Source organism: Aphelocoma coerulescens, chromosome 2, assembly GCF_041296385.1.
Source record: "Aphelocoma coerulescens isolate FSJ_1873_10779 chromosome 2, UR_Acoe_1.0, whole genome shotgun sequence".
NCBI lineage: Eukaryota > Metazoa > Chordata > Aves > Passeriformes > Corvidae > Aphelocoma > Aphelocoma coerulescens.
The window spans coordinates 128,585,997-128,600,635 of NC_091015.1; the positions used below are offsets into that span (position 1 = coordinate 128,585,997).

Genomic DNA, 14,639 nt, shown 5'->3' on the forward strand with positions numbered 1-14,639 from the left:
TAGTGTCAGTAATAAGATCTGATATTGTACTTATTTGGTGCAAATTCTATTAAAACCTCTTAATAATCTGACAGTAACCAGATGTGTGTGGTAGTTCTTTATTAAATTTCTCTGTATGCCAAATTTCAGATCAGAGGCACTTAAAGTTTTGTGAAAGCACCAAAAAGGCTACATTTTCATCATAGCATCTCATTATTTTGAACATTATTGTGGCCTGGTTAGTGCACACCTGCAATTAAGCCATGTTTATCTCAAGTTGCGAGGCACAAAAGTGTAATGTGTTTTGTATTTTGTTTTTTCTTTGAACACCAGGGCAATCAGATGGCTTATGCAGAAAGTTGGAAAAAGCTTGTATTAGTCCCAAACCTCAAAAACCATGGGATAAAGATGCATGGGAAATTCCACGGGAATCAATTAAATTAGTGAAGAAACTTGGAGCTGGTCAGTTTGGAGAAGTCTGGATGGGTAAGTTTATTCTTTTGAAATGAGCATTTAACTCTGAAGGAAGTTTCAGAGTCATTCAAAAAAAATAGTGGACATGAACCTGGTCCTATATACTTGTAAAACAGCAAAATCAGGCCCAGAATACACCTTCTTGTGAGGAGAGGGTGCTTGTAAAAGGGGGAAGATACCTGACAAGGAAGTGGAACAAATCCGTTTGGTGTCTTTTAAAGGAAAAAAATGTGAGTAAGCACTGTAATTTAGAAGACAAGAGTTTTTTGTTATGTTTTGAGGTGGAAATAGAGGGTTATAGTAAGATTTTGCTCCTGAATCTCAAAATGGATGAGCCTCTCAGAACTTTGTTTCAAATCAGAAAGTGTTAAAGAACATGAAATAAAAAGAAACAATGTCTTTTAGTGAATTGTATAGAGAGATTTCATTGTCCATTTGTGAAGAAGATGCCTCCTGCAATGCAGTGCATGGTACTGCCATACTGGGTGAACAGAGGGAACAGACTTAACCCAAGAGTATTGTCTGCCAGTGTGCTGCTCAGAGAGTAGGTGATTTATGTAGTGAGAAGACTAGAGATTGAACAGCCCATACCTTGAATCATCAGGCAAGACCCGAATAATAAAACTGTCATAAGACTTACAAGTTGTAAACATTAATATATACCCAGCAGAAAAATGATAGCATTAATTATTGTAACCTGAATAACCTGCTTTGTTGGCTTACAAGCAGTATTTCCTCAGCCTTAGTGACTTCCTATTGGCAAGGGGCTATGCCCAGTGTCACACTCTGTGAAAATGATTTCATCATCTTGCTTGTGAAATGCTGTCTGTTCTGACATCAGAGTATTCTTATTGCATGTTCTGTGTACTATTCATTGCTTACACACTTTTTGCCAGTTACCATCTTATTTGAGGTAAGCTATATCTTCCCACCAAAATCTTCATTAAGATGTTTTCTTTGGGCCAAATCATTCTCTTAGCCTTTCCCTGAATCCCTTTTTGGGACTCTATGTTTAAATAGAAATAAATTTGTTAGTTATAATAAATGATCAGATTATGGTGATGATGATTATTATCAATTTTAAGGCCTAAAATTCTATAAGCAGAACATTTCTGAGCATCTTGAAAGTGTATCCCAAGGCTTGCTAGAAGACACAAAGCTATGAAAGGGTCTCTGATAATCCATGGGATGTGTCAGTCTGACAGGAATGTCATTGCTTTGAAGAGATGCTCTCATTTAGAAAAGCAAAGAACAGACTGGTGCTGTTTGAGTGGCAAATTACACACACACAACTACAGTGTCAATCAGAAAGCTGTAATTCAGTCATAGGTGCAATCTTCACATAAAAATAAATCACACAAAAAGTGCAAGCAACACATCTCTTTAATATCATATAATATAGCCAAGTTCATCTGCCTTCACGAGAAAAGGCTTAAGAAACCCTCTAGCTATGATATACATGAATGACAATTAGATACTAGTCAGGACAAGTGTCAACCATTGTGCAGTTATTTCTGTCTAATGAAGCAGGGCAACAAATGTTTAACTTACACTGAAACATGGTGGAAGATTTTGTGGTAGGAGATAATCACCTGCTTGAAAATGCAGATAATTTTGAGAAGTGAATGCTTCAGCACATACACACAGAAAAGAATAAAACTTTAAAAAGGTGTTCTGCTTCAAGATGCTTCCTCTTGTTTGTGTCATTATTTTAACATCTAAATTGAGCCTGAACCCTATGTCTGAATTGCTGCACTGTGAGAAAAACTAATGTACTGTGAAAGCGATCACTGCATTTCCTCTTCTTTGCTTTCTTTCTGAAGCGAAAGAAGTTGATTTGCATGGCACAGATCCTCTCAAATCAGGAGCATGGTTAATCTTAAAACCAGGGAAGTTCAAGCTGGAAAAGCATATTAGGTCAGCTGTGTGGTGCAGGGTGTCAGCAAACACTGTGTATTGTAATGATCACCCAGGGACTTGGGGAGTTATGTACAGGTACTGAGAAATAATCTGGTTGCTATGCTCTCCTGATCCAAGAGCTGGTTGTTACACTGCCTTGTCACAGAGAATAAAATTATTTTTCAGGTGCAGTGTGAATTAGAGAGAAATATTGGTCCCATTGTTTAATTACTAAATAAATTTCTTCTTGATAAAGGATACTCAGAATTTCAGAGGGAAAATAGTGTCCCACTCAGAGGAACTGTGCTTTTGAGTAAAGAAGGATGTACAGCTACTGCACAAAGTCCAGCAAAGAGTCACAAAGATGATGAGGGGATTGGAGCACCTCTCTTTTGAGGGAAGGCTGCGAGAACTGGGACTGTTCAGCCTGGAAAAGGCCCAGGGGGATCTTATGAGTGTATGTAAATAGCTGAAGGAGGTATGCAAAGTGGATGGAGCCAGGCTCTTCTCAGTGGCGCCCAGTGGCAGGGCCAGGGGCAGCAGGCACAAACTGAAGCACAGGAGGTTCCTTCCGAACACTCACTGTGTGGGTGCCCAAGCCCAGAGATGTTGTGGTGTCTCCATTCTTGGAGAGAACCCAAAGCCAACTGGACACAATCCTGGACAACCAGCTCTTGGTGCCTCTGGGGGTGATGGACACAGAGGCCTTCCACAGGTCCCTTATGCGATTTTGAGAGATATGGGAATATAGAGATAATGCTGATACTGCAACGTGAAGATATGCAAGTATGTCTTTTATAGTATTTTCTTTTTAGTATTTCCATAACTACTTTCTGGGCTTCCATGTGGACATCTTCCTCTTGAACATTTTGGAGGAAATTAACTTATATTATGGAAGGATTAAGAAAACCCTAGGAACAAAAAGCAGGCCTCCATGTGCCCCAAGCACTTGGCTGTGTTCCTGGATGACCTGTGCAGAGAATCTGTATTATGGAATGGGCAAGTGAAACTCCTCCATCTCTGAAGCATTGCTATTACACAGGGAAAAGTTGGTATCAGTTTTCCAGTTTTGTCTATCAATACAAGTGCCATTTTACACATTTTATAGAGATTTTCTGGGTTGAGGCTACTGAGTTAATGCTTATGTGTGAATTTGGTCATCAGTTGTGCTGACCTGATGGACAGAAACAGCATGGTAGAGTTGTGTTCACACTTCATGCACTGCACCATGGAAGTGGTTAGAAAGCTGCAGCCTGGGCTTTCTGCCTTCACATTTAATGGGCTGTGTGGAGAGGAGTGAGAAATGGAGCCACTGCTGCATTATTCTGTTCTGCAGCTGAGGGATGGCTGCAGTCGGTGTGATGCCTTTTCCTGGTCTTAAAATCAAGAGTCAGACACAGTTAGAAGGGGGAAAGGGATTTTGTCTTGGTATTTATTTTAAGGATCCTAAGGTGCACACGTCCAGGTCATATGCATCAAAATGCACCCCGCTGAATGCCTCCCCTAAAAGATCTGGTATAATATTATAGGTTTTACTAATTAGCATATCTATCAAAGAGGCTCAAATGAGCCCCCCTCCCCAGGGAGCCTTCCCCTGGATAGTTCTATCTTAATTTATTGAATGTGTTCTGGAGAGGGCCTTGAGGTCAGAGGCACACTGATCTCTAGCTACGAAACTTCTAAAATGTTTAGTCTCTTAGCTTGACAAACAAGTCCAAAAATGTAAAGAAAAAGCACCAGAAATACAAAAGTTATAAAAAAGGTATAACAGGGGTATAAAAGAAAAGGCAAAAAATCTTAATGGCATCAGGTGAAGGAGTGAAGTGCTGACATGCAAATGGATGCAGAGAAGCTCCTGTTCCTCAGTCTCTTCCCCACTACCTCTTCCAACAGTAACTGCTCCAGCCATTATCTGTCTTCTAGCAGTGTCATATCTCCACAGCTCAAACAAGTTGTTCCCAGTGTACCCTGCAGGGAATTACTGCAAAAGTAGAGGAAGGAGAAAGCTGCATACTACAGGCTTGTTCACAAAGTTGTCCATCTTCAGTCCTGTTCAGAAATAGTAGGCTCAACCTCAATTGTCTATTATAAGTTTGTATCCCATCTTGGCCTGTTTAAGCCCATGAAAGTATCTGGGGACAACCTTGCTGTGCAAGATACTACTCTGTCAAAATAATAGTAATCAACTCCAAAATAAATACCTGAAACACTAAATTTTTTTGAGAATTCCATTCTAACACGTAGAGAAGAACATGTTTCATTGTGTGAGACATCATCACACACTCCTCAGACTTTCATACTATTGCTTGCTTCACATTTGATTTGTAACAGTAGCTAAAACTGCAGAGACTCACTTCCTGCCATGGTATGAAAGGTTTTTAGACCATGGAGTTCAGTGCATCTGGGCAGCTACTTTAGTGATGTGATGAAACAGAGCAGCACTGCAAGAGCAGGGTCTATGTTTTATGCATTTTTGTTCCTGGTGTGAACTGATATGATGTGAATCATGATGCTCTGTGGTATTAATAATCCATGAAGAGAATTCTCAAGCAGGGCTAAGAGGAAAGTTAACAAGGCAAATGCAGCCATTATGGTGTATTTTATTAATGAGTCACATCTTGCTTGCATCTCAGGTGTAAAAGATTCTCTTATTCAATAACCTCTGTATTAGAATATAATTAATATGTGCTTTGGAAGTGTATTTTCTTCTGGAGCTGTTAGAAATAGAGCATGCTCATAGAGTTAATGGCCACCTTGTTTTGCTGTCCCATCTGTCCCAATACCTGATGAAATAAATGAACTGGAGAGAAATCAAGATCAGTTACCTCTACTGCTCTCACCAGCTATTTGTTTTGTGTGTTACCACCAGAGGGTCAGGGTAGACTTTTTTTACAGCAGAAAACCTCGGTATCACAGAGGTGTTGTAGTAAAGCAAACTTTCTGTAAGAAAGAGCCGAGTTGGATGGATATCTTTAGGGAATGTAAAATACTGTTACATAGTTAATGTTAAGTGTGTTGGTCATAAGTGCTTCACAGAAATGGTTGTATTAATTAGTATGTTCACTAGAGAATTCAACAAATTGCGACTGAAGCTCATGCTCTGTTTTAGGGTATGGATAGAATATTAGAAATTATACAAATAATCTTTCTACTTCTTAAACTGAGAGAAGTATATTTAATATCTGTTGTTCTGACAGATAGAAATTGTATATCCGAGCTTTAACAGAAAATTTGACCTGTAGCTGTAATTTCTTACTATTAGGTAATATAAAGAAATTTCTTTGTTATGTTTTGATCTGCCCATGTTTGGAAAAATAGATTTAATAATCATGCAGGTGAATATTTTGTGATTGGCATAGTGGCTTTTTCTCAAAAAAGATGCAGTGGTTAGAGTGATCACTTAAGATCTGGAAACTAGGTCCTTGCTTTGCCACTGATTTCTTTTGCTGGATGATAAATAGCATAAGGAAATGGTGTATTCCAGTTTAGAGGTGTGTCCATCATGGTGATGATTCTGATTGTTGCTGAATAAGGAAATGAGGCTATTTCATTGAGTCATGAAAGTTTTACCTCTTCTGAGAAATATTTCTACAATGTTGCAATGGGTATGGTGGGGGATAAAAGTTGCATTTATATCCCTCTTTCTCTCTCTTTAATTTATTTATTTTTCAAATTAAATGACTTCACAAGATAAACTTCAGGATCGGTGCTTGCTACTCTATTTTTAAATGCTATTTTAACATTTATTTAATGTTTGGGAAACATTAAATCTGAAAATTATTCACTGCTTTTCTCTTTACTGATAGTTTCTCTTTATATAGTTAGAATGTTGCATTAGAAGGCTTGATAAACAGAGAAATGAACAACAGCCACAGTCTCCTCTAGTCTTGGCATGGGCTGTGTGATAAGAAGTTATCACATTTTAAATCTTGTACTGAAGACTGCAGGATTGCAGTCCTGGCAGCGTGTCCCTGTTGGTCACGAGAACCATTTGACTGCACTTTCCCGTAATGCTCCATTTCAGCACTAAGGGTTACAGGAAGGATTATAAGCATGAGACTGGCATGCATAAAATAAGTGTAATCATGGGATTTAAGATACTTCAGAATCTTGCAGTCGGTCCTTGGGCTCTATTGTTCTGAGGCAGTTTAAGTGGGCATTCATTGAAACATGACCAAGTATTTTATGGGCTACTTGTGAAAGGAAACTTGGTATGAAGTAAGATCATTTGCTTGCTTTATTTTATTTTCAGATAACTGATTTCTAAAAATAGGGAATGGATCATTTTCCTCTGCAGGGCTGTATAAGTTGCAAAATAAAATGGAATTCTAGCATAAATATTTGTGCTACATCTGGCACTTACTTTCAGGCTATTAGCTATTCCTGGAATCCAACTTCACCTGCTTTACAAATTCCTGCTAGTTGGGACACTGTGGGGTGCAGAGTGATTTCAAGTGCACTGATCTTGTTCCCTCCTTGTAGGTTACTATCATAACAGTACAAAAGTGGCTGTGAAGACTCTGAAGCCTGGAACAATGTCTGTGCAAGCCTTCCTGGAGGAAGCCAACCTCATGAAAACTCTTCAGCATGATAAGCTTGTTAGGCTTTATGCTGTAGTGACCAAAGAAGAGCCTATTTATATTATAACAGAATTCATGGCAAAAGGTGAGAAAAACATTGGATCTGTGTGCTGATTTGGGCTGAGGTAGAGTTAATTTTTCCTCCCAGTGTGTTTTGGGTTTGTGCTGAACACAGTGATGATAATACAGAGATGTTTTCATTGTTGCTGAGCAGGGCTCACACACAGCCAAGGCCTTCTCTGCTTTTTGTGCTGCCACACTGGTGAGGAGGCTGGGGGTGCATGGGAGGGTGGGAGGTGATAGAGCCAGGACAGGTGACCCCAGCTGACCAGAGGGATATTCCAGACCAGATGGCATCATGTTCGGTATGTAAAGTGGGGGGAAGAAGAAGGAAGGAGGCACATTTGGAGTGACAGTGTTTGTTTTCCCAAATAACCATTACACACGATGGGGCCCTGCTCTACTGGAGATGGCTGCACACCTGCCTGCCCATGGGAAACAGTGAATTAATTCCTTGTTTTGCTTTGCTGGTGTGCATAGCTTTTGCTTTTCCTTCTCCTGGTAATCTGTCTTTATCTCAGCCCAAGAGTTTTCTGCCTCTTACCCTTCCAATTCCCTCCCTGATCCCACTGGTGGGGAGTGCGTGTGCAGCTGCGTGGGGCCTGGTTGATGGCTGGGGTTAAACCACGACAATCTGCAAGCAATATTTTAGTGAACTCTTCTGGTTCTCCTAAACTAGTTCCCTTTCTTTTTAAAGAAAGGAATGATAGAGTTATTTTTGAATATTCAGATATTAAGGGAAGGAGCACTTATCCTTAAGATGGGCTGAGGCTTTAATTTTATGATCCATTGCTGCATTTGTGAGATAAACCATTTTTACAGTTTTCTTAAATGCAGCCTTTTCAATTGTTTCTGAATTAGAGGATAACCCCCAGAATAACTCTGGTTCCTTTGGACTCCCTACCTAACTTGTGTTTCTGGTATCATAGCAAGGCAATTTAAACAAACCTCAGGAATTGCCTTATTGCGGGCCTTGAATTGATAAAGGTGTGTGTAATAAAATGAATGAGGAACGGTCCTGCAAGGATGGCTGCACTACTAGAAAAGGACTTTATAGAGCATTACTACACAAAATCTGCAAAGTTTCCTTCTCAGATTATCTTGGGTGGTAGTTTTTCTTGTTTTGTTCTGTTTTCAAGCAATTTTGCTGGTAACTTCATGAACAAAAGTTGAGGCACTTGGAAAGGATTGATGTAGGTGATTCTCCTGACAGCTTTCCTGATGGTCCATAGAGTAGGTTACTTATCAAACTCAACACCATTGAACTGAGGGATGGTCTGATGGGAGTTTTCTACAGCCTGGAAAATGGCAAAACTTGAATGTCTGACATTCTGATTTGGGTGTTCCTGTTGTTAAATCATGCAAAGAGACTGTCTTACTGCAGTCAGCTTGAAAATACATCAAAACACTTCACTGCATCAGTTTTGTGATCCAGAAAACTGGGGAAATAATGTGACCTTTACTTTTGTAAAAAGCTGCACTGGCTTAATCTTCATCTGTCTTAACAGGAAGTTTGCTGGATTTTCTGAAGAGTGAGGAAGGAAGTAAATTGTTGCTTCCAAAGCTAATCGACTTCTCTGCTCAGGTAAAGTTTAAGAAATATGCTCAGAATTAATGGGGGTTATTCCTCTCAGAGTCTGAAACTTATACTGGGCCATTTTATCCTAAGGAATTTTTGCATTAAAAAATGTAATTGACAAATCAATTTTGATTAAATATGGTTATTTGAAAGGAGGAAATGGATAAAAGAGGTTTCAAAGGGAATATGTGGTTAGGCTTAACTCGTAGATACTGCTGGTGACCTGCTTAGATGGCAGCAGCACCCAGCTGCCTTCTTTTGTGAAAAGGCTGCTTTCAATTTAAGCAGCTACAAGTTGAAAGTGTAAGGACAAGTTTGTGAGTTTTCACTTAGCAGATTCCCTCAGTGTTAATAAATGTGTCATATTTTTTACTTCTTAGGTTAACTGGTCAAACTCCTCTTAACTTCAGTGTACTCTTCTTGATTTCAAGTTCTTTGGTAAACTATTATGAAATGGTGTTTCAGGTACTAGTACATGATTTATGAACCAGGATGATTGTTTCAAACTATACAAGTTATCTCTGTCTTAAATGAAACCTGAAGAGAGAGACTCCAGAGCAATTTGTGTGTCAAAGCCTGAATCAAAGGTCTCAGAGCCCGGTGTTCTGTCTTGGGCAGTTATCAGAATTAGGTGTCCAGGGAGGCATGTAACAAAAGTAGAGTAATAATTCTGCTTTTGCAGGTTGTATTTCATGTTAGTAGCAGGTAATTATGGCATTTCTGGTAGGTTATTGCAAACCAACCTTTTGAGGTAGGTTTTTTATGCACAAGAGTTTGCAGATTCTTGTACCCTATTAGGCTAACTTGTTATAACTCATGAGGAAAGATGGGAAAACATTAAAAGATGTAATAAAGCATTAGAGATTTATACCAAAAATTCACAGTATTATGTAAATGTTTTATGTAATTATTGCTATACAAATAATTATAAGATTAGATATTAGGAGTATTTCTTTAGCAAGAGAATTGTCAAACACTGGAACAGCCTTCCTAGAGGGGGGATCAATGCCCCAAACCTATCATATTTTAAGAGTCATTTGGTCAATGCCCTTAATACATGCTTTACCTTTTGGTTAAAGTGGCCTGAAGTGGTCAAGCAGTTGGACTAGATGATCACTGGAGGTCCTTTCCAACTGGAACTATTCTATTCTATAGTATATTATATATCACATATCCTTATACAGATGTTCAGTATATCAAATATAGATTTTTATTTCATGTAGGCTCCATGAAAGAGCTGTTTTTGCTGTAATTGTTGGTTTAGTGTGGCTATAGGCTCTCTAAATTTTCCAAACTCTTTGGGTAATTTGTCCTTGAGAATTTATTTTTAGTGGAATAAAAGCTTTGTAGATGTGGAAAACCTGCTGGATCTCAGGTCATGGTCTGAAGAGATGAGTAATAGTGGACAGAAAAGAAAATAAAAGGTAGCTTTGAAAATAGAGCGTAAAATTCAAGAGAGAAAAGAATATCTGTGAGCAGTGATATGAAAAGATACCTGAGATGTGGAGAGAAAAGCACACGTGGTTTCACAGAAGGCCTTGTTATTGGAGTTAGGGATGTTGTGTTCATTTTAAATTAATACTGTGTTTTTAGAAATTTAAGGCTTAAGAAGGTTAATGAACTAGAGAGCAACTCTGTGTACAACTTGGGTAAATCACTTCAAGATAACAGGGGCCAGAGATTGTCATTCACAAAGCTTTGAAGGTCAGGTCACTTCAAAGGGACATCATTTGTCACCCTGATCTGACAGCAACCTCTCAGAGCCAGTTCCTGCACTTGGCCCCAGAGGCCAGGACCTTGTGCTTCACAGGTGATAGGAGAAGTCCCTCTTGACATATAAGATGTAGACCATCAACAGAAATTCCTGAGTCTGGGTTGCAAAAGGGATGTTCAGGAATGCCTCTCTGAGGATTTCTGGCTGAGACCCAAACCAAACTTTGGAACAGAGATACCAGGATTTTTCTTATGGAAAGAATTTGTAAAGAGCCCTTAATGCCACTGTGTGATAACAGGGCTGTGTGGAATAGAGTTGCAGGCTGCATGTGTGTGGTTGCAGACCAGAGATTTTCCTCTGACCAACACAGATGTTCCACCAGTCTTCTCTATCTCTGACAGTCTGAATGTTAATTGATGGGTCTTTAGGATGGACAAAAATCTTTTCAGACCTCTGCTGAGGTAACCTGTGGATCACACTTTTCCAGAATGTTGGCTGTGTATAAAGGAGAACACAAAATGTGTGTAGTATTTTTGGTGTGACTCTGGTTTGTATAAATGGAACACTAATTTATTCTTACAGAAGTGATGTTAATCTCTTTGCAGAGCTAAGGTGAACGAAATTTGGAGAGATGTTTCAGAAGAGGTTAAAAATAACATGGAAGGAAGCTGGTGGTGAAGTTCTTAAAAGAGATCAGGCTTTTTTTTTTTCTGGTGGACACATGCTTGAGCTCTTCATTACTCTCTGATCACACCATTCTGGCAGGGCAGTTTGCCAGGCTATCCCAGCTTCTCAGGAGCACTGAAAATGCAAGAAATGGTAGCTGAGCATTCATCTATCTTTGCCTTCACACGTCTGTGATGTTACATGACACAGGAGGGACTGGGAATGGGAGAAAGGGAGAGGAGGATGTGGTCTCTGTGACTAAAGAATATAGTACAGGTATAGAATGTAGCTGGCTAAAGAATATAGTACAGGTACTTGTACAGGAAACCCCCAGCTGAAGCTGATTTTCCAAGTGAAGAGCACTGTGGGTAGTTGTTTGCATTGCCAGGCTCTTGGTTAGTGCCCCACTCACTGAGCTCATTACGCCTTTGCCTTGAAGAGTCTCGCAAAAAATATGTGTTTGCAAGAGGTGAAACATTCTGACTTTGCAAAATGAGGACTGCTCCTCTAGGTGAAATAAACAACTTTTAAAAAGTAAGGGTTTTTCAAGCAAGTGATCAAATACATTCCTGCTCTGCTATACTGACTTTGCTGTCGAGTTAGGTGAACACACCTGCTGATGGCCATTTTTGGCAGAGATAGCTGTTACTGGGTTACACTTACATCTGGTGCCTACTTAGAGCTGTGGATTCTGGGTTTTGATGGGTTTCTTTCTGTACTAATGGTCATGATTTATAAAATTAAGTTTGTTGAGAAGATGGCAAGAAGGTAGTGCTAGGAAGGTGGTCCAGCTCAGTTTCTAAAGCAACCTGCCCTCTGACAGAGCTGAAGATATCTCTTGTGTTTCAATCAGTGCATGTGAGTAGGAGCTGGGGGAGTCTAGTGTTAGATACGCCCTGGCAAAGACAGTTTTACCCATTAGAGATGAATGCTAGAAGTCTCTGAAATGAGAATGATTTAAGGGAAACTGAGTTTTGCAAACATATCTTCAAGCACATACTATCTGCTTTAGTACAGAGCAGAGCTGTGGCACCTCCCGTAGAAGTCAGCACCAGCCTGGCTCCTTCAGCACTAAAGCAACTGGAAAACTCAGGTTTTTATGAGTTGGTTTCTGTTGTGCCCCAGAGACAATTTACCAGAAGAGCCTCCATTTCTTTGCTTCCCATTTCTTGAATTCATAATTGTTCCTGTTTGATGAGATCTGTTGGAAGTGCGTGACACGAATTCAATGAACCTTTTGTGTGTGCAAACTCTTCCTGCTTCTTATGCAAATCCATTCTCTTCCATGTAGGACACACATGTGTAGTGGCTGTGGTTAGGAAAATGATACCTGTTTTTACTAAACAAACTCATAACTTTCGAAAGGGTCAAAGCTTTGTCCTAAAAACAGTCTTTCTTCTTCCCCATGCAGTGCTGATACTTTCATTAATTCTTCTGCGATCTACAGTTTGACTGGAAACTTCTTTCTGACTTCTAAGGCTGCAGTGCCATTGAAATAATAGTAAACTTAGAATAAAATTAATAGAGGTTTTTGGTGCAGTATTTTAATCCCTCTCTACCCTCTTTTTTAAAGTCATAGTAGAAAGTCATAAGTAGATTACAATTAATTTAAAATCTCATTTGGCATTGTGACATTTCCACTGCATATTCCTTTTCAGGCTTCTTTGATTTTTAATGATACACTCTAACGTTCAAGTGCATAATTATATACATTACTTTTATAATAATTTTTTTCCCTGTGAGTCTGCTTTGACTACATAGCTGCTTGACTGGGGGCAAGAGGAATATGATTTTGCAACCTTTCCTGACTTCACCTTTAGGATAAGCACTGCTGCAAACTGAAAATTGTTATTACACTGATGTATCATTTGAAGATATGTGTCTTTTGCAACAGTTTCCAGTGGCCAGATACAAAGGGTCTACACCCTCTTCATCGAGTCATGTGAAGATGAACTGTCTTTTTGAAAACTCTGTGATCAAAAAGTAAATTTTTTTATTATGCATCTGGACATTATTGAAAGGTACAGTTATTGAAAGGTTGATCCCAGACCAAAACAGCCCTGTCCAGATCAATAACACCTCTACTTCAAACCTTTCAAAGCTGCAGACAGTTTTTAGTGAGGCTTCTCCCTAGGAAGTGAGAGAATTACCAGATTTAAGGCAGCGCGGAACTCAGGGTATGCTCCATTATTTCCTCTGCTTAAAATGCACCAACAGGATGCTTGTGTCCACCCTAAGTGTTTTGCACTCATTCCAATCTGATTTTTGGGTTGCTTCACCTGTTTGGCAAGAGCATCCCACCAAGCTGTGGGCCCAAGCAGCCCACATGGGCAGCTGGGAGTAGCTCTGAGGCCACTGTCCCACGCCCACCACGACTTTTAGCTGAAGCTTTACAGAGGTTGGCTTATGGAGTGATGGATTTCTCCTGGAGCACTTTTCTTTCATTCCTACCCTGGGTGCATAGTTGCTAGTATGTAGAGATTTGTTTGGGTTGTTTTTAGAAAGATTTAATTTGGGTATTTCTGAAAGTGTGTCAGTGGTTCATTAAAGGTGACAGGGAACTGCTCCTTCTTGGCAGTAACGCTTGTGCAGTGTAGGCAGAATTCTCTTTTAAAGGCCACAAAACCTGTTCCTGAAGCCCAAATTAGCTTTCCCATCCTGCTCCTGAATAGAAGTTACATGTAGCTGAACAGTCTTGACAGGTACCAATGATCATTAAAAGAGAGGGGAAAAAGGCTTTAATTTTCTTTTGTTCATATGAATTTCTCTAGCATTAACATTTCATTTGGCAATGAAAACCCAACAATAATCATTAGAAGTTATCACATGGGCTCTGGCACCCATTCCCTCAATCAAAAAAATCTCAATTTTTTTCTTTCTTCTTCTCCTATAAGCAAAGGTTTAGTATGACCAGATGTGTGAATTCAGTTGTTTAGTCACTGTGTTTCCCCTCCTTCTCCCGTTCAAAATTCCTTGCTATTAATTTTTTCCTACTTTGGAATCTTCTGCATTTTTCAGTGAATCTAGCACAAATAAGAGAAAGTAAAATGGTTTTTCAATGGCTTTTCTTGGTTGGACTTGGAAAATAAATGTTACTATCACAAATGTTTCTTTTGTCAAGTGATTCTTCATTCCCTATCCAGCAGTTTACCCAAATGTTAAATCTGTACAGGGAAGAAGGAGGGAAGCTGATTCCTCTGTGGTGTTTGATGTATTTTTGGTGGCATTACCAGACCTGTCTGCATTTTGGGTGTCTCTGCCATGCTGACCAGTCCAAACTCAGCATCAATCTTGCAGCAAAACCTTCCCTTTCATCTCTGCTTCCTCCCCAAACCCAAGTAATGGCATGAGGAGGAGAGAGAGGCAGAGCAGACTCTGAATTAAATACTGCTCTTCTGTTGTGTCAGTAAGTCCCTAAAAAACTCTCAGTGGCAATTATTCACTAGTAGCTACTTCCTTCATTATTAAATGTTTCATTTATTTCTAGAAAATGTGAAATGCAGGTGTTGCTCATTCTCTTCATCAGGGTTTCTTCTTGGTTTAGTGTGAGAACCCCCCTGCATTGTACAAGGGCAATATCACACTTCTCTATAGAATATATCTGACTGTAAGAAGAAGTTTGCAGTGGAAGGAAGTGGGAGGGCAAGTGGCTCTATTTTTCCATTGCTTAAACTGAAAAAGAGGAACA

The 14,639-nt window shown here is 39.5% G+C and overlaps 1 protein-coding gene across 3 annotated transcripts in view; it reads left to right on the forward strand.

The window, feature by feature from the left end:
* Positions 1-14,639, forward strand: part of LYN (LYN proto-oncogene, Src family tyrosine kinase) — a 50,620-nt gene that overhangs the window by 26,252 nt on the left and 9,729 nt on the right. For all 3 annotated transcript variants that reach the window (XM_069004765.1, XM_069004763.1, XM_069004764.1), the window contains exons 8-10: positions 313-465; positions 6,835-7,017; positions 8,501-8,577. In XM_069004765.1, coding sequence (XP_068860866.1) covers positions 313-465; positions 6,835-7,017; positions 8,501-8,577 — 413 coding nt within the window. The remainder of the gene's footprint in view (positions 1-312; positions 466-6,834; positions 7,018-8,500; positions 8,578-14,639) is intronic.